General features: G+C 39.5%; 1 protein-coding gene and 1 non-coding gene across 7 annotated transcripts in view; one reads left to right on the top strand and one right to left on the bottom strand.

Annotated features, from left to right (window-relative positions):
- LOC124385965 (teneurin-1-like) overlaps positions 1–18,769 on the bottom strand; it is a 269,690-nt gene that overhangs the window by 223,058 nt on the left and 27,863 nt on the right. For 5 of the 6 annotated variants that reach the window (XM_046849505.1, XM_046849506.1, XM_046849508.1 and 2 more), the window contains exons 2-3: positions 6,276–6,541; positions 158–406 (exon numbers count right to left, since the gene is read on the bottom strand). In XM_046849505.1, the coding sequence (XP_046705461.1) occupies positions 158–406; positions 6,276–6,486 (460 nt within the window). In that variant the 5' untranslated portion in view covers positions 6,487–6,541. The remainder of the gene's footprint in view (positions 1–157; positions 407–6,275; positions 6,542–18,769) is intronic. The other variant, XM_046849510.1, reaches the window with a different exon arrangement.
- Positions 16,924–17,042, top strand: LOC124386640. The gene has a single exon (XR_006925969.1). It is a non-coding gene; the product is annotated as a 5S ribosomal RNA (ribosomal RNA).

Genomic DNA, 18,769 nt, shown 5'->3' on the forward strand with positions numbered 1-18,769 from the left:
TGAGTAAATTTTCTATTCAACTGCTACAAGCTACATGTGTCTCACTGATTGTGAGTCTAATCTTTGTGACAAAGTTTTACCAAATTACTAATAACATTCAGATTAGGCAATACTAATACAATTCTATTATGCATAATTATATCAAAGCAGTACTTGCCGTTTTTGCTGACTGTTTTCCTTTCCTGCTTTGTGTCAGGAAGGGAGAGAACTGAATTGGCACGGCTGGACAAAAAAGAGCTTTGATCTGACTTTGCTTCCTCCATCCAGAGACAAAGACTGGGTGACTGATCCACTCCTATGTCGGCTTCTTCATCCACTTCTGAACCTTGAACCACATCAATTGAATAGCCATGTTCTTCGTGGACAATACCACTCAGAATCTTATTTTGTTTTCCAAACCCTAACTCTGCAAAGAAACAGGCATGACATTTTTGGATATGTATTCTGAAAAAAAATACAGAAAAGCTGTAAAATTTGGCATAAATACAATGAAAAAAAAAAAAAAAAAAGGAAGACAGTGAATATTTGAAATGATAACACCAAAACCAATAGTCAGATATAGTGCATCAGCAACTTCCAAAGTGCAGGAGTGAACGTATCACAATCCCTGGTAAAACAAGTATAATGTTGTCGACTTGCATGGCTGCTTTTGAAACAAGGATACTTCTCTTTATTGATGAGGCAACTCAAGATGGTAAAAAAAAAAAAAGCTCCACAAAAACATTGTCTACAAATAACAAGGAAATCAATGTGATCTGAATGGAGTATAACACTGGCTAAAACCATCAAACACCAGACCCTAACCTGCACCCATATATCTATCTATTGTCACACCTCACAAAAGAGAGTACACCCATTACAAAAGAAAGTACACCCAAAGTGATAAATCTGTATATCAGCTGTATGGCATATTCATCATGTTCATGTTTTTGTCTGCTTGACAGGACCATACAAAATTGTGTATCTTGTATTAGAGCAGATTTGGTAAAATTTGTTGCTTTAAGTAAAATGTTCTCATACTGTCACTGGATGTTCAGCACCAAATGACAAAGAACTCTAAGGATTTAAGAATTTGAATTGTTGCTCTCCACAAAGATGGCCTAGTCTATAAGAAGATCGGTTATACCCTGAAACTCAGTTTAGTCCAGTGGCCAGGGCCATACAGAGGTTTTCCAAGACCTGTTCCACTTGGAACAGGCCTTGCAAGGGTCAATCAAAGAAGCTGAGTCCTAGTGCTGTGCATCAGGTGCAGAAGCTGGCTTCAGAAAACAGATGCATGAGTGCAGCCAGCATTGAGGTTGCAGAAGCAGCAGATCGGCTTGTCAGCGCTAAGACTGTCGACCGTCATTGCATGGCCGTCATCTCAAAAAGAAGCCTCTTCTGAATCTGGCTCACAAAAAAAGCCTGCAAACTGTTTGCTGAAGACAACCTGTCTAAGAGCACTAATTACAGGAACCATGTCCTGTGGTATGATGACGATTAATCTTTTGGTTCAGAAGTTGTCCAGAAAGTGTGGTGAGATGAAAGTGTGGGGGATGAGATGGGTTCCCTCTCGAGTCTGGTTCCTTTCAAGGTTTCTTCCTTATCCCATCTCAAGAAGTTTATTCTTTCCACTGTTGCCACCGACTTGCTCATTAGGGACAAACTTACACTTATAACATCTACATCTCCCTCTTTCAACCCAACTACCTGCATGTCTTCCCTTACCACATCCATAAACCTCCTCCTTGGTCTTCCTCTTTTCCTCCTTCCTGGCGGCTTCATCCTCAGCATTCTTCTACCGATATACCCCATGTCCCTCCTCTGAACATGTCCAAACTATCTCAACTACATGCGCTGTCCCTCTAATAAACTCGTTTCTAATCCCGTCCATCCTCGTCACTCCCAATGAAAACCTCAACATCTTCAGCTCTGCTACCTCCAGCTCCACTTCTTGTCTTTTACTCAATGCCACTGTCTCTAAACCATACAACATAGCAGGTCTCACAACAGTCCTATAATCTTTTCCAACCTCCACCTTGAACCAGTCTGTCGTTCCTGCTGCACACTTCACTGCTGTCACACTGTCTGCATACATGTCCTGCACCACCCTCAGATAATTCTCTGACACACCTGACTTCCTCATACATTACCACAACTCCTCTCTCGGCACCCTGTCGTACATTTTCTCTAAATCCACTAACACACAATGCAACTCCTTCTGACCGTCTCTATACTTCTCTATCAACATTCTCAAAGCAAATAATGCATTTGTGGTGCTCTTCCTCGGCATAAAACCATACTGTTGCTCACAGATGGTCACCTCTTCTCTCAGCCTAGCTTCCACTACTTTTTCCCATAACTTCATGGTGTACTGATCAACTTAATTCCCCTGTAACTACTGCAGGCCTGCACATTTCTCTTGTTCTTAAAAATCCTTCCAGCATACTTCTTCTCTATTTCTCAGGCATCCTCTCACCTTCCAAAATCCTGTTTAACAATCTTGTTAAAAACTCCACTGTCATCTCACCTAAACATCTCCATGCTTCTACCGGTATGTCATCTGGTCCAACCGACTTTCCCCTATTTATCCTCTTAATTGCTGCTCTTACTTCCTCCTTACTAATCCTATCCAATTCCTGCTTAACCAACTTCACACCACCCAACCCTCTTTCTCTCTCATTTTCCTCGTTCATTAGCTGCTCAAAATACTCCCTCCATCTTATCAACACACTCTCCTCACTAGTCAACACATTTCCATCTCCATCCTTTATTGCTCTAACTTGCAATGTTACAACTTCCAATCAGTATAAATCCTTTTCTCCTTCCTTAGTGTTCAACCTCTCATACAGCTCCACATATGCCTTTTTCTTAGCTTTCGCCAAATCCCTCTTCACCTGCTACTGCATCTCCTTGTACTCCTGTCTCAATTCTGTTTTGCCAACCTCTTCTTCTTATGCTTTCCTGCACTTCCCCATTCCACCACCACGTCTCTTTGTCTTCCTTTCTTTTTCAGGATGTCAAACCAAGTAACTTTTTAGCTGTCACCCTTATCACTTCTGCAGTAGTTGCCCAATCATCCAGCACCTCTTCACCACCACCGAACCCCTGTCTGACCTCTTCCCTGAATTTCTCACTACAGTCTTCCTCCTTCAGATTTCACCATCTTATTCCTCTTTCAGTCCTCGCTCTCAACCTCTTCTTCTTCACCTCCAAAACCATCCTACAGACCACCATCCGATGCTTTCTAGCTACACTGTCCCCTGCCAACACCTTACATTTCTCTTTCAGGTTGCATCTCCTACATAGAACATAGTCCACCTGTGTGCACCTTCCTCCACTATTATATGTCACCCTATGATCCTCCTTCTTCCTAAAATAAGAATGGCACCCCTGCCATTTCCATCCTTTTAGCAAAATCTACCACCATCTACCCTTCCACATTCCTCTCCTTAAAGCCATACCTACCCATCACCTCATCACCTCTGTTCCCTTTACCTACATGCCCATTAAAATCCACCCCAATCACCTATCTTTCATTCCTACGTACACCTTCTACCACTTCATTCAACTCATTCCAGAATTTTTCCTTCTCCTCCATTTCACAACCCACTTGTGGAGCATAAGCACTGATGACATTTATCATCGCCCCTTCAACTTCCAGCTTCACGATCATCGCCCTATCAGAAACTCTCTTCACCTCCACTACACACTTACTGTACTCTTCCTTCAAAATCACCCCTACACCATTTCTCTTTCCATCCACACCATAATAGAACAGTTTAAACCCACCTACACTGCTCCTGGCCTCCCTTTCCACTTGGCCTCCTGAACACACAACATATCTACCTTTCTCCTCTCCATCAAATCAGCTACCTCTCTCCCTTTTAGTCACTGTTGTGGTTTTCATCGAATGCTTATTCATTTGTACACCAATGCATAATTTAAAAAAAAAAAAAAAAAAGCCTGTTAGCTTGCTGCATTTCTCTGTTCCATTCTCATTTTATAGCATTTGTCTACTGCAACAGTTAACTTATAGTACCTGTGCTGTTTTCAATGTTTGGATATTTAATTTATGCATATATCATTATAATATTAGACAAAATTAATTTAATTATACATATTCTAGATGTTTATATCTCCACAACTGAACAAAAATGTCTGTTTATTGTTTTTAAACAAATGTTTTTAAAACAATGTTGTATAATTTAAGATTTAAGCATTGTTGTCAACTCGCCATCAGCATTGATCATTAAAAACAATACAAATATTGATTTATATTATATTGATAGAGTGGCCAAGTATGTCTCCAAACCTAAACCTATTAAGCACCTGTGGGGCATTCTCAAGCAGAAGGTGGAGAAGCTCCATGTGACTAACATCAAAAAGAGATCCCTGAGCAACAACCTGTGCAGCTCTGGTGAATTCCATGCGTCAGGGGATTAAGACAGTTTTCGATAACAATGATGCTCACACAAAGTATTGACACTTTGGATTCAAGCTGCACATTGACTACTCTAAAGTATATCCAAGTTTAATTTCTATAGTATTGCCCCTTTAGGAGATATGCTGAAATGGTTGCTAAAACGTGAGGGGTGTACTCACTTTTGAGAGATACAGGGTACAGGGCTTTTGGTTTGGTACACACGTGTACTGAAAGCAATTCTTTTTACGTGCAGACTATAGATACTATAGTTAAAATCTGAGTTCCCTCAGGAATGTATTAAATGGCGAACCGCAAGTTTGTTTATTGTCTGGGAAGTGGCTGGCAGCTAATGCTAGCGCAATGAATTCTTTAGTGTTTTATGTCAAGAATTTTTCTAAAAATGAGAAAATCCTGACAATTCCACATGTCAAAGGAGTGAAAGAATAAAGAATGGAAGGAATAAAGACAAGTGTGCTGAAATAAGTTAATAACAGTTAGGTGGATCATATCTTTAAAAAAATATTAAAAATAAAAATCACACACACACACACACACACACACACACACACACACACACACACACACACACTTTCCTTTGCTGCTGTAACAAAGACATTTCCCCACTGTGGGACGAATAAAGATCTTATCTTATCTTATCTTATCTTATCTTATCTTATCTTATCTTATCTTATCTTATCTTATCTTATCTTATCTTATCTTATCTTATCTTACACATCTGTTTTACCCTGTATGGGGTCAAATGTAAACTATTCAGATGATTTTTTCAATGTATTTTTATTTAATCAATTTAATTTGTGCCAATTTAACTGGCTACTCAATTTAAACAATATAATAAAAAGTGTATTGCATTCATTAATTAAATTGTATTCTATTTTATTTTTTATAAAATAGCAAATATTTTTTATTATTTAAACAAATGGGCATATTCATTAAAATTGCTTTAAAATATAAACTGTTGATGTTTACAAATGTTAATAATAATAAACTGTGTTAAAAAAAATTACAAGCAATATAAGTTTTTTATGCATTTCTTAACTGTACCGAAATTGTACCAAACCATGACTTAAAAACAGAGGTATATATATATATATATATATATATATATATATATATATATATATATATATATATATATATATATATATATAATGTTTTTTATAACCAGGATAAGTTGAGTGTGAGCAAGAACATTACATGAAAAGACATAAATAAGACAATGGGTATGGTGCATGACAACATTAAGTGCTAATTAACCATAATTGTAAGGCGGGTTATGTGATAGGAAACAAGAAAGTGAACTGGCTAATGTGAAACGTGGGTCTGTGGCATTACCCGATACATATGCAAGTATAATTCATTGGTCTTGCCATTCCAATACTTTAATAAGTGACAGTAAATATAGAAGATACAGTTTAATTAACGATAATTGGGTAGCAAAACAAAAATTCTGAACAAGTACTGGTCAAACAACTGTCTTTCAAATTTCAATTGACAACATGAAACAAGATCTCTAGTGAAATCTCCACTGTTTCGGACAAAAGCTATGTAAGCAAACTCCTAGCACATATAATTTTTTTTTGTTGTTTGTTTTTTTTGCACTCACTTACTTTTATTTATTTTAATAACAGCTTCATCCTGTTCAGGTTTAGATCTGATGCCTATCCCAAGAATGCTATTTGTGAGGTTGAAATGCTTCCTGGAAGGGACAGTAGGGTATTGCAGGGAACAGATGTCTACTCATTTGCAACCTGGAGCTATCCACTTCACCACTGTCACTTTAAAAATCTAGTTCAAATATACTATGCTTGTTACAAAATTGGAAACAGAAATAAAAAGGAAGATATTTTACCTTGTCTCTTAATATTGAAAGTCGTCTGTCTTTTTTTGTGACTGTGGTAGTTGACATCTTGACCATAGTCGGGTAAGGTCTCATGGGATGTGGAAGATTTGGGTTCATTGCAGCCACCATCACTCTCATCTGATGAGCTGCTGTATGACATTTCCATCTTTCTCTGTGCTCTGGACAGAGGCTGGTAGGGTTTACAGTTCATCTCTTCCATGGCTGGAAATGCCCCACACGTCTGCTTAACTACTCAGGACATTTCACATTGAATTCTGAAATGACAAATCAAAAATAAAAGGACTGAATTGACAGGCCTGCATTGTCCATTACACATATATAGTCTCAGAGTGTCATACACACACTAGTGTCAGTCTCATTAGCCATCTGCAAAAAGCTTAAACATCAGAAACTAAATCTAGTATGTGTTATACATACTAAAACATTGTTTCATTTGTTTCAGGCTTTCCATTGTACAAAACATATTTTCAGAGTAAAGTTCAAATAATGCAAATACTTTATTCCTGACCACAGAGTGATTGAAATTTTCCATGGCATTCTAAAGTGTAGCCCTGGTTTTAAATGCCACAATTAAATTTGGATGTCATTAATTGCAAATGTTTTCCATCTTTACACCTGTCTAATTTTATTAGGTGATTCCCAAAGTCCTCTTAAGATGATTTAGATCTGCTGATTTATGAAAAACAGATTTTATGTATACTATATTTAGGTAGAAATATAGTGGCAAGAAAAAAAAGCAATTTGTTCAAGACATATTTCCTTATTTGCATTCTTATGTTATAGTTGTTATAGCTGCTTCATATTTCTTCCTTTTTTTTAACATTACTCTCACATAATTTGCTGGCTATAACTTTTCACTGTTTCTTGTGTCATTGTCTGACATTGTCTTGTTTAAGTTGATTTAAAATCAGATTATTTGCTAGAATATAAAGTACCACACCATTCTGTGAAGTTAAAATAGTTCTTTAAATATACTGTTCCAAATGATCTGTACACATCTGTAGTTTTAGCCTTTCAAAAATTTTATCCTGGTAGCGATAAAACTTTACTTCCCAAACTATTCTCTACATTAAAAAAAAAAAAATAATATTTAGTGTCTTTATGCTGTTACAATGTTTTTGCCTTTGTGTACACTTTTAAGTGCACAGGTGGTTGTATGTAAGACAATGAATTCATATTTTAAGCTGCGTGATATAGTTCCACTGCTTTTGCTGCTATCCCTACTTCTCAAAAATAAGTCTTTTACCTGAAGCTTGGGTGAATTGCAAATGATCAATTTCAAATTTCAAATATTTATGATTTGTAATAGTTTTGCTCAGGTGCATTTATTTGCATTCAGAGAACTGCACAGAAGAAGAGAAGGAGAACTTAAGGCATTTATGGCAATCTAGCTTGTATGTTTTTTTGAGGCTGGTCATCTAAATTTGACTCATTTTGTTAGGACCTGTTCAAAGAACAATGCCAAAATACTATTTTGTGTTCCCTGTTGTATTTACATTTGTGGCTTTTAGCAGACGCCCTTGTCCAGAGCGATGTACAAAAGTGTTTTGAGTCTCTATCAATAAATAAATCTACACTGGTATGCCAGATAACAACTTAAGATGAATCAGCCAACAATTTAATATAATTTTTTTTACCAAGCAAACTTGGAAAATATTACAGTATTTTCCAGACTATAAGCCGCTACTTTTTTCCCACTCTTTGAACCCCATGGCTTAAACAATAAAGTGGCTAATTTATGGATTTTTTCTGGGTTTTTCCCGGTTTCACAACCTGCATGCCAAAAATCTGAGCCCCATAACATTAGACCAATGAAATTGCCGAACTGGTTAAGGTGAACCAATAAAATTCTTTATATTAAATCGGATGTGTTGAATCGGGCCGCACCACATCATAAATATGAATGAGGTTCCTCTGTTGTTTGACCTGCCTCTCACTCGCACTGTCACCAGGAAATGCAAATCATTTGTCACACTGAAACAACCGGGCATGAAAAAAACGCATTTCACCTGTATTCTGAGCTGCACGGTATCGGGAGAAAAGCTTCACCGATGGTGATTTTTAAACGCACGACGATGCCAAAAGATAAACTTTTTGTGAAATTGTTGTGAAAGAAAGGAGGAAGACAGTGAACAATGACTTTCTTGGTAGGCTACTGTTTAGGTACAAACCATGTAACAGGCACTGTCTTTCATTAAAGCCTATGTAAAGTTCATTTGTTTCAGTGTAGGCATTATATTCGGCTTATAGACAGGTTCGGCGTATTTATGTTCAAAATAAAAATCTTTGTCAAATTCAGTGGGTGCGGCTTATATCCGGGTGTGCTTAATAGTCCGGAAATTACGGTAGTCTAAGTGTTCCAGGAAGAGGTAGATCTTTACCGTCGCTTTAAGATAGCCAGGGACTCTGCTGTTCGTACATCTAGGGGAAGTTCATACCACCTCGGTGCCAGAATAGAGAAGAGTATACTTACCTCTCATCCTGAGAGGTGGTACCTGTCGAGCAGTGCTGGAGGATCTCAGACAGCATGGTGCAGGAATGATGAGGTCTCTAAGGTAAGATGGTGCAGGTAAGCATCGGTGTTTTGAATCTGATACATGCCGCTACTGGATAGTGAAGGGAGCGCAGCATTGGGGTGATGTGGGAGAACTTGGTAGATTGTACACAAGTTGTGCAGCTGCGTTTTGGATAATTTACAGTGGACGAATAGTGTTCAGTGGTAGACCCAGCAGAGAGTTGCAGTAGTTCAGTCTCGAAATGACAAGAGACTAAACTAGCAGCCTGTGTGGACAGAAATGGTGAATCCGTTGGATGTCGTAGAGAGGAAATCGACAAGAACCAGCCACATTAGCAACATGCGAGTAGAAGGACAGTTAATTGTCCCCAAAATTGCGAGCAATGGCTGAAGGGGAGAACAGAGTCATGAGTTATTTGAAGTTTTTGACCTGGAGATAATTCACCTGGGATGACCAGCAGTTTGGTTTTGCTGGGGTTGAATTTTAATTGATGAGCACTCATCGATAAAAATATGTATGTCAAGCATGCTGAGGTCCAAGCGGAAGCTGTGGTGTCTGAGAGATGGAAAGAAAAGATGAATTGAGTTTCATCAGCACAGCAGTGGTAATAAAACCCATGTGAGGATATGACTTCACCAATAGAGTGGGTAGAGAGGGAGAAAAGAAGGGGACCAAGTACCAGGCCTTGTGGGACACCAGTGGAGAGTCTGCATGGGGCAGATGATAAAGACCCCCTCCATTTTACCTGGTATGAGCGACCTTCCAGGTAGGAAGCAAACCATTTCCATGCTGTTTACAGATACCGAAGCTCTTGAGGGTAGACAAGAGAGTCTTGTGGTTGACTGTGTCAAATGCTTCTGGAAGGTCAAGGAGGAAGAGTACGAATGACAGCTTGACTGATCGAGCAGCCTGTAATTTTCAAACACAGCGTCCCTGTGGAATGTGCCGCTTTAAAGCCAAACTGGTTTGAATAATGGATGTTGTTCTGTAAGAGATAGACAGAAGCAGAAGTCAGATCAAAAAAGAAATTGGTCAGGAGTGCACGGTAAGATGCAAGGTCTGTGTCAAGTTCCTCTCTGTTGATCTGAATTCTTGCCGATTGCTGCGCAAGACTTCTGACAGCCAGGGTGTGGGACAAGAAGTCTTCTAGGGTTTTGTGGTCAGGGGCAGAGGAGGTCCATGGTTGAGGAAAGAGTCAGTGGCAAAGTCCAAGGGTAGAGAGGAAAATTAGTCAGGGTTAGGGAGAGATGAAATAGTACAGGAAGCTACAGAGGAGGGAGAGATGGAAGAGAGTTTTGGAATGTGGGAAAGATACTGATAGTTCTTGTCATTTAGAATAGCAATAGTAAAAAATATCAAGTGGTGCTTGAAAACATGATGTTTTAGTAGTCTACACATGATGGTGTAGAATTAATCTATAAAGCTGGAAAGGGGTAACTTAAAACTATGTTGGCCTTTTTTTACAATCATATATCATGTGCAACAAAGTAGGATAAGGAGTCACCTTTCTGATCTCATAGCAAAGTGTTTTCTTATTATTATCATGTCAAGTTGAACCCAAATCTATAAACCACTAGAGGTATAGAGACTCCACAAAACCACGCTCTCCTAAAATGCTGGAGACAATGATACAGTGTATTATATGGGTATCATGATTAATCTTTTCAGAAGCTATGCATTGTATAAGTAAAATATGATCCATTTATTTTTAAGTTCACGTATATGTGAACCTGTACTTTTAAAAAGTCAACAACAGTATGTCACCAGCACTACACCAGCATTACAGACCAATTTCAAATCTCCCATTTATGTCTAAGATTTTAGAAAAGATTGTCGCTGCACAGTTATGTTCCTACCTGCAAGAGAACAATATCTTTGAAGAATTTCAGTCAGGTTTTAGGCCCCATCATAGCACAGAAACTGCTCTAGTTAAAATAACTAATGACCTGTTTTTAGCTTCAGACCAAGGCTTCATCTCGCTGTTGGTTTTACTAGATCTTAGTGCTGCATTCGACACTATAGACCATGATCTCCTCCTAGATCGCTTACAAAATTACATCGGCATTCAGGGACAGGCATTAAGCTGGTTTAAATCCTACCTGTCCGATCGTTACCATTTCGTAGATTTGAATGGAGAGCTATCCACGCTAATGCAAGTAAATTATGGCGTGCCGCAAGGTTCAGTTCTAGGACCCCTGCTCTTCACAATATACATGCTTCCGTTAGGAAATATTATTAGAAGGCATGGAATTAGCTTCCATTGTTATGCTGATGATACTCAGCTATATATTTCATCTAAACCAGGCGATACAGCTCAATTAACCCGGATGACTGAGTGTGTTAAGGAACTAAGAGATTGGATGACCCATAACTTTCTACTTTTAAATTCTGATAAGACTGAGATTTTGCTCATCGCCCAAAACTGGTATACAGACGCTCCAGCATCTCAACCTGCATTTAGACGGATGTTCTGTAACCACTAGTTCAACGGTAAAAGACCTGGGTGTTATTTTAGACAGCGACTTGTCTTTCAAAAATCACATCAATCAGGTTACAAAACAGCCTTCTTTCACCTTAGAAATATTTCTAAGCTAAGAAATATGTTGTCTATATCCGATGCAGAGAAGCTCGTCCATGCGTTTATGACCTCCAGAATAGACTACTGTAATGCGTTACTAGGTGGATGTCCTGCTTCATTAATAAACAAGCTTCAGTTAGTCCAGAATGCAGCAGCCAGAGTTCTTACAAGGTCAAAAAAATATGATCACATAACCCCGATCTTATCGTCCCTACATTGGCTTCCTGTTAAGTTTCGAATAGACTACAAACTATTACTTCTCACTTATAAAGCACTAAATGGTTTGGCTCCGTGTATCTATCCAGTCTTTTAACACGCTACAATCCGCCACGCCCCTGAGATCTCAAAACTCTGGGCTTCTAGTAGTTCCTAGAATAGCAAAGTCCACTAAAGGTGGTAGAGCATTTTCACATTTAGCTCCTAAACTCTGGAATAGTCTTCCTGACGGTGTTCGGGGCTCAGACACACTCACCCAATTTAAGTGTAGATTAAAACGTATCTTTTAGCAAAGCCTACACATAACACACATCACATCATAACCTTGTGCTCCAGAACATCTGATCACATGCACATTATCAACTTGTGCTGTTAATATCATGAACAGCAGCTACGCTAATTCCTCTCCACTGCTTCTCTTTCTCTCCCCATCCCGAGGCATCCTGAGGTTGCTCCAGCTCCAGTCACCTCCCACCTCGTGATGATTACGGACCTTTAAAGAAGTAGATGCCGAACTCACAAACATCCTGAACCATCTAGAGACGTACCAGTGCCATTTGGATCCCGCTACATGTGTGGAGTTTTGACATTGGACCTCCTGGAGTGTTTAAAGGCTCTGGCATGGAGAAGCTGATGCTGGATCTGTGGTGATCACAAATGCTGAGCTTATAAAACTCGGAGCTACTAACCATATAGACTGTTTAAGACTGCAGAAAGAACATTACTTATAATCTTATACTCCAGTAATCATGTTAGTTCTCACTCTCCAGTGTTCTGTATTGTTGAAAGATTTATGATCAAACTCTTGATGTCACCCAGATGAGGATGGGTTCCCCTTTTGAGTCTGGTTCCTCTCAAGGTTTCTTCCTCATAACATCTAAGGGAGTTTTTCCTTGCCACAGTCGCCACGGCTTGCTCATCAGGGACAAATGCACACCATTCACCATCACTGTTGATTTGTGTAAAGCTGCTTTGAGACAATGTCTGTTGTGAAAAGCGCTATACAAATAAACTTGATTTGACTTGACTTGACTACATAAAGATACCCTCTAAGACACAGTGAAGCTCGAGTCAATATTGGCCAGTAAAACCTTTTATTTTGCCTGCCAGTATTTTCACATGAAATGCATGAAAAAAATGCAACTGGAGGAAAAAATTTAATAAAAAAAAAATTCTGTCTGAATTATCATTTGTTTCCATATGAATTTAATCTTTCATTTATTAGAAAATGTATCTCTCTTGCTACTAAACTTCAGCCACCTCTCCACAGCTGATGATGGATCATACCGCTGAAGCTCTGGGCTCTGGGCCTTTTTTTTTGAAGTGAGGATCAGGTCTGAAAGGCGTGAGGAGTGAGACTGCTAGGACAGCTGATTGTATTCTCTTTTGGGCACCGCATGCTCTTGTGCAGCTGGCAGAGCTGATTGGCAGAACAGGAAGAATCTGAACAAGATGAAAAATGTTTTGCATCTCATCTCCATATGGTTGCTTCAGCAGTAGTGACTGGTACTTGCAGCGCCACGACTTGCCATGATCATTAGACACTCACCTTTTCATGTGTCTTCATTCTCTAGGATTTTCTTCAACTTTACATGCAGATAGAGCAAGTTTATCTCAACCATTCAGTAAGGAGTTTCAGCTCATTGTTCCTATACAGCAGTTCCAAGCAGGTTATCCAGTTTAGCATGAAAGTGTTTCTCACAAACTGAACATGCATGCTGCATCTGTTGTTGCTGGTTGTCTATCAGGCTTTCCCCCCTCTCAAGTCAATTCCCTGAAAAGTTATGGAATGAGCACCAGGAGTTTGCTTTTCCAGACACTGTGTGAATAATGTTTCCAGCATACCATCTGGAAGAGGGTTGGTTTTCATGTAGTCAAGACTAAGGATGCGTACCGAGAACAATATTTTTTTTGACTAGCACATAATTTGGTCAATACCGGAGCTTCATGACAAACGGTTCTGTTATCGATACTTGGATTATTTTATCTCTGTATACTTCAGCGTTAAAGGTCCTCTGGTGGTCTAGTGGTTAAGATGCAGTGCTCTCACCGCTGCGACCCGGGTTCGATTCCCGGTCAGGGAACCATCCCCAGCCACTCTCAGTGCCGGTCCCAAGCCCGGATAAATTGGGGAGGGTTGTGTTAGGAAGGGCATCCAGCGTAAAACATGTGCCAAATCAAAACATGCGGAGGATCCGCTGTGGCGACCCCTAACGGGAGAAGCCGAAAGAAAGTTTTATACTTCAGAGTTAACGGCGACTTAGAAGCTGGTGCTTGGCGACTTTTTGTACCTGAATGATGTCATCACTTGGCCAATGTTTGCTCGTTGTACATGTGATATCCATGTGATATCCATGTGCATGTGCGGTGCAGTCATCAAGGCAATGTTGAAATGTTCAAAAGTGTGAGCTCACATTACAAAACTAAGTAACACCATTGTCAGTTGCAATATATGCAGTAGTGTAATAGTGAACAAAGGAGGAAACACTACTAATAAAACGAAACATTTACAAGCAATACATGCATCCACCTCTTTTCTAAGTCTTTGTCACCTCCCAGCTCCAATTTCAACTCTCCAGTCTTAGCCACAAGCGAAGGTAACATTCATTATAAAATAAGTCTTTAGTTATTACTAGTAGTCTTTAGGGACACCATAATCAGCACATAGTTGATCGCTGGAATTATTGGGAAAAAATCCATACTGACAGTTTTTCCGGCTAACGGTCCGATGTCATTACAAGAGCGGCTCGTAGAGGCAATTCATTGATGCCACGTGCTGTTTGTTTTTACACATGGGACTGCATGGAGAGCGCTATATTATTTTTATTTATTGTATAATTTTTTTATTAATGAATGTATTCATATTCATTTAGCACATTTTAATAAATCAGTTTTTATTTTTTTTTACACTGAACTTCAGTACTATTTTACATTGAGTGTTTTTTTGTTTGTTTCTTTTTATCCCATATCCATTTAAAAGACTGTCGGTTGATTAATTGTCGGTTATTAGCAAGTACGATCAATCTACTGTAGCTATCGATTTCAGTAAATTCCACTATCATACATCTTCTAATTTAAAAAATGTTGTAGGGCTGAAACGATTCCTTAAGTAACTTAAGTAATTCGAATACAAAAAAAGCATTGAGGGAAATTATTTGCTTCGTTTAGTCCATTTAACTAGACACAGAGCACCATTTCCCCACAGATCATTATTACTGACACATCACCCACTAAACTCTAGACCACTCTGGACAGGTAAAAACAGAAAAAACTGCAAAATATAAACGTGGCACAAACCGGGGCTGGAAACGTGCGTATGCCACTTTCCACGCAAAGGCGAAATTTGTGTCGCAAATTCCACTTCTCGCCTTCTGTGTTTTTACGTTGTGCCAACGCAGGGCTACGGGTTTGTGTACAGGTGCGCACTTTCTTCCATTAAGTTTTTATTTTATTTTTATAAATCATAACCTTCCGAGTGGAATGTGGCCTACACATATTTTCAGCCTCGTTTTGTGCGTACGCCACGGTTATAAATGAGACCCCTGGACAGGTAAACATAGAAGACGCTGCAGAATGAAAAATGGAGGAACAAAGAGAAAACGGTGAGGGGCGAGGAGAAGATTCAGGCCAAAGAACAAAACAGAAAGTTTGCAAAGTTTGAAATAATTTTAAACTAAAACATAAAGAAAAAACCACACAGGCATCAGTAAAACTGATTTTCTTTTATTAGTCTAAACATGCAAACACAAAGGAGCTTGAGATGAGACTGTAGCAAATGGTAAACTTAACTCAGTGCTTCCTTCGAAGCATAGCCAGGAGCATAGACGCACAGGAAACAAGAGCGGTAGGAAGTCAGGGTGATCTATGGTCTTAACTGGTAGATCAGACGGTGAGTGAAGGGGAATAGGGACATTATAAAGGGGATGGGTAAATGGAGGACAGGTGTAGGTGATTAGCGGGAGGAGGACAGGTGTCCTTCAATCTGAACTGAAACATGTCTTGCAGCAAGACAATGACCCCCAAGCACACAAGTTCTACCAAAAACCAAGTTAATGTTTTTAATGGCCAAGTCCTGACATTAATTTATTAGAAATGTTACAGAATGACCCAAAGCAAGCAGCTCATGTAAGGAAACTCATCAACAGCCCAGAGTTGAAGAAATTGAAGAAAAAGTTCTGTACTGAGAAATAGGCTAAAAGTTCTGTGAGTGCAGGGCTAATTAACAGTTACTGAAAATGATAAAACAAAAGCGGTATGTAAACAAAACAGGTACGTAGTGCATTTTATTACGCATGGTGTTGATGTTTACTGCTTATGCAGATTCAGCAAATTAATTTTAATAAGCTTTACACTGAAGATGAAGCCATTTAAAATAAATTTTTAAGGCTTAGATCTTTAGAATGATATATACCGTAATTTCCGGACTATTAAACGCACCCAAATATAAGCCGCACGCACTGAATTTTACAAAGATTTTTATTTTGAAAATTAATACACTGAAACTAATGAACTTTACAAAGGCTTTAATGAAAGACAGTGCCTGTTACACGGCTTGTATCTAAACAGTAGCCTACCAAGAAAGTCATTGTTCACTGTCTTCCTCCTTCCTTTCACAAACATTTTCTCTTGGGAGTTTTTCTTTTGGCATCGCCGTGCGTCTAAAAATCACCATCGGTGAAGCTTTTCTCCCGATGCCGTGCAGCTCAGAACACAGGTGAAGTGCGTTTTTTAATGCCCGGTTGTTTTCAGCGTGACAAATGATTCGCATTTCCTGTAGAGAGTACGCGTGAGCGGCAGTCAGAGGAACCTCATCCATATTTATGATGTGGTGCGGCCTAATTCAGTGGGAGCACATCTGATTTAATATAAAGAGTTCCCGTTCGGCAATTTCATTGGTCTAACGTTATGGGGCTCAGTTTTTTGGCTTGAAGCTTGTGAAACTGCGAAAAACCCAGAAAAATCCAGAAATTAGCCGGTTCAAAACGTGGGAAAAAAGTAGCGGCTTATAATCCATAAAATACGGTAGTTTGCTATGATTACTTATGCCCCTTCTCATTTAATCTATTTGTAAATATTAACACCTGGCAACAATGGGTGCTTCAGAACGAGGGCATCCTGTTGCTCTAGTACGGGTTAAATAACCCAGACTATGTTTTATATTTTCTATTCTTAAAAATAGCCAGCTTTTGCTTTGATGACAGCTTTATACACTATTAGCTTTCTCTCAGTCAGTTAGCCACCCGAAATGGTTTTCTGACAATCTTGAGGCATTCCTATAGGTATTCAGAGTTTGTAGACTGCTTTTCTTCACTCTCTAATCCAACTTGCTTACGGCTATACCACTCTGAGAACGCTCGATCTCGTCTGATCTCGGAAGCTAAGCAGGGTCGGGCCTGAATAGTACTTGGATGGGAGACCGCCTGGGAATTCCAGGTGCAATAAGCTTGGTTGTTGAACTGTTCACCGGGAATTTTGTTTGTATCGGCGTTTTAAATTTTTTAAAGTTCGTTTTTTCTCGCTTTTCTCGCTTTAAAATATCAAAATATCGTGTTGATCTCCTGTATCCTTCACTTTCCGTTGGCTCCGTCTCGACTATTTTTGCTGTCGGAAGAGCACTTTTTTCCCTGTTTGAGGGTTTGAAAGCAGTGAGCGGAGGACATTCACCAGAACTACGAACACAAACTACAGTAAACACATTAAGGGTACGTAATTTCTCTATTATGGCGAACATCCAGTTCACTCAGTGTGTGAAGTGTGACATGTTTAGTCAGTCTTTCTCCGTTGTTAGCGATAATTTTATCTGTGAGAAGTGTAAGCTAGTTTGCTCTTTGACGGAGAAGATCTTAGCATTAGAGGAGCGCATCCAGAGTCTAGAGAGAAGTAGTGAGTGTGAGAGCAGTCCAGGTTCTGCAGGGGAAAGTCTGGATGCCCTAGGTGAAGGTAATATTCCCCCGACTCCGGCATTAGAGCCCTCGCAGCGGGGCGAATAGGTGACGACTCGGCGGCATACTCGCAAAGCCAAAGCTAACGCTAAGGCTCGCCCACGGGAGAACCATTCCTCTCCGCTTCACGTGTCCAACAGGTTTGCTCTCCTCAGTGAAGCACCCGCTGAGAAACCTGAAAGAGCTCTGGTTTTAGGAGACTCCATTCTGAGGCACGTGAAATTAGCTAGACCTTTAGGGGCACCAGCAGCACAGGTTATGTGTATACCGGGAGCCAGGGCGCCGGACATAGCAGGTCAGCTTAGATTCTTAGGAAAGCACAGGTTCTCTAAGATAGTTTTTCACACAGGAGCTAATGATATACACCTTCGACAGTCAGAGGTTACTAAGAGTAATATTATAGAGGTGTGTAAATTAGCGAAGGCAATGTCCGATGCTGTAATATGCTCTGGCCCCATCTCAAGGCGATGTGGCGATGTAGCCTACAGCAGGTTACTTTCGCTGAACTGCTAGATGTCCGAGTGGTGCTCCAAAAATAATGTATCCATCCCACCCGGGAAGGTGCTGCTCTCATTTCTTGTAGTATAGGTCATAGTCTCAGAACAGCACTAGTTAACAAGTGACTGTCTAGAGCCAAGGCCAGGGAGCAGACAGACAGGCTAAACCGACCGTCTGCTAGCTGCACAGAGTCGTCACTCAGGATCTACCATATTGAGACTGTGTCTGTCCCCCGAGCAAAACCAAAATATAGGAATTATCAGAAAGTCTGTTTAAGTAACCTGATTAACATTAAATTAAATAGGACTGAACGCACAGCCAGCACCTCTGATCTAAAGATAGGATTGTTGAATATTAGATCTCTCACGCCAAAAGCGCTTACTATAAACGAAATTATTACCGACCAGGAGTTTAATATAATGTGTTTGACAGAAACGTGGATTAAATCGAATGAATATGTAGCATTAAATGAGGCGAGTCCTCCTGGGTATAGTTACATACACCAACCCCGTCTAAATGGCAGAGGAGGTAGAGTAGCAGCTATTTATAATAATAATCTAAACGTCACACAAAGACTAAACAAAATGTAAAACATTTGAAGTTCTTTACACCAACATAAAATATTCAGTGTCCGAAAGCAGGTCAAGTCAGTTAATTCCACTAATTATTATTTATAGACCCCCAGGGCCCTACTATGATTTTCTGATAGAATTTGCAGATTTCATTACAAAT

Source organism: Silurus meridionalis, chromosome 5, assembly GCF_014805685.1.
Source record: "Silurus meridionalis isolate SWU-2019-XX chromosome 5, ASM1480568v1, whole genome shotgun sequence".
NCBI classification, from domain to species: Eukaryota; Metazoa; Chordata; class Actinopteri; order Siluriformes; family Siluridae; genus Silurus; species Silurus meridionalis.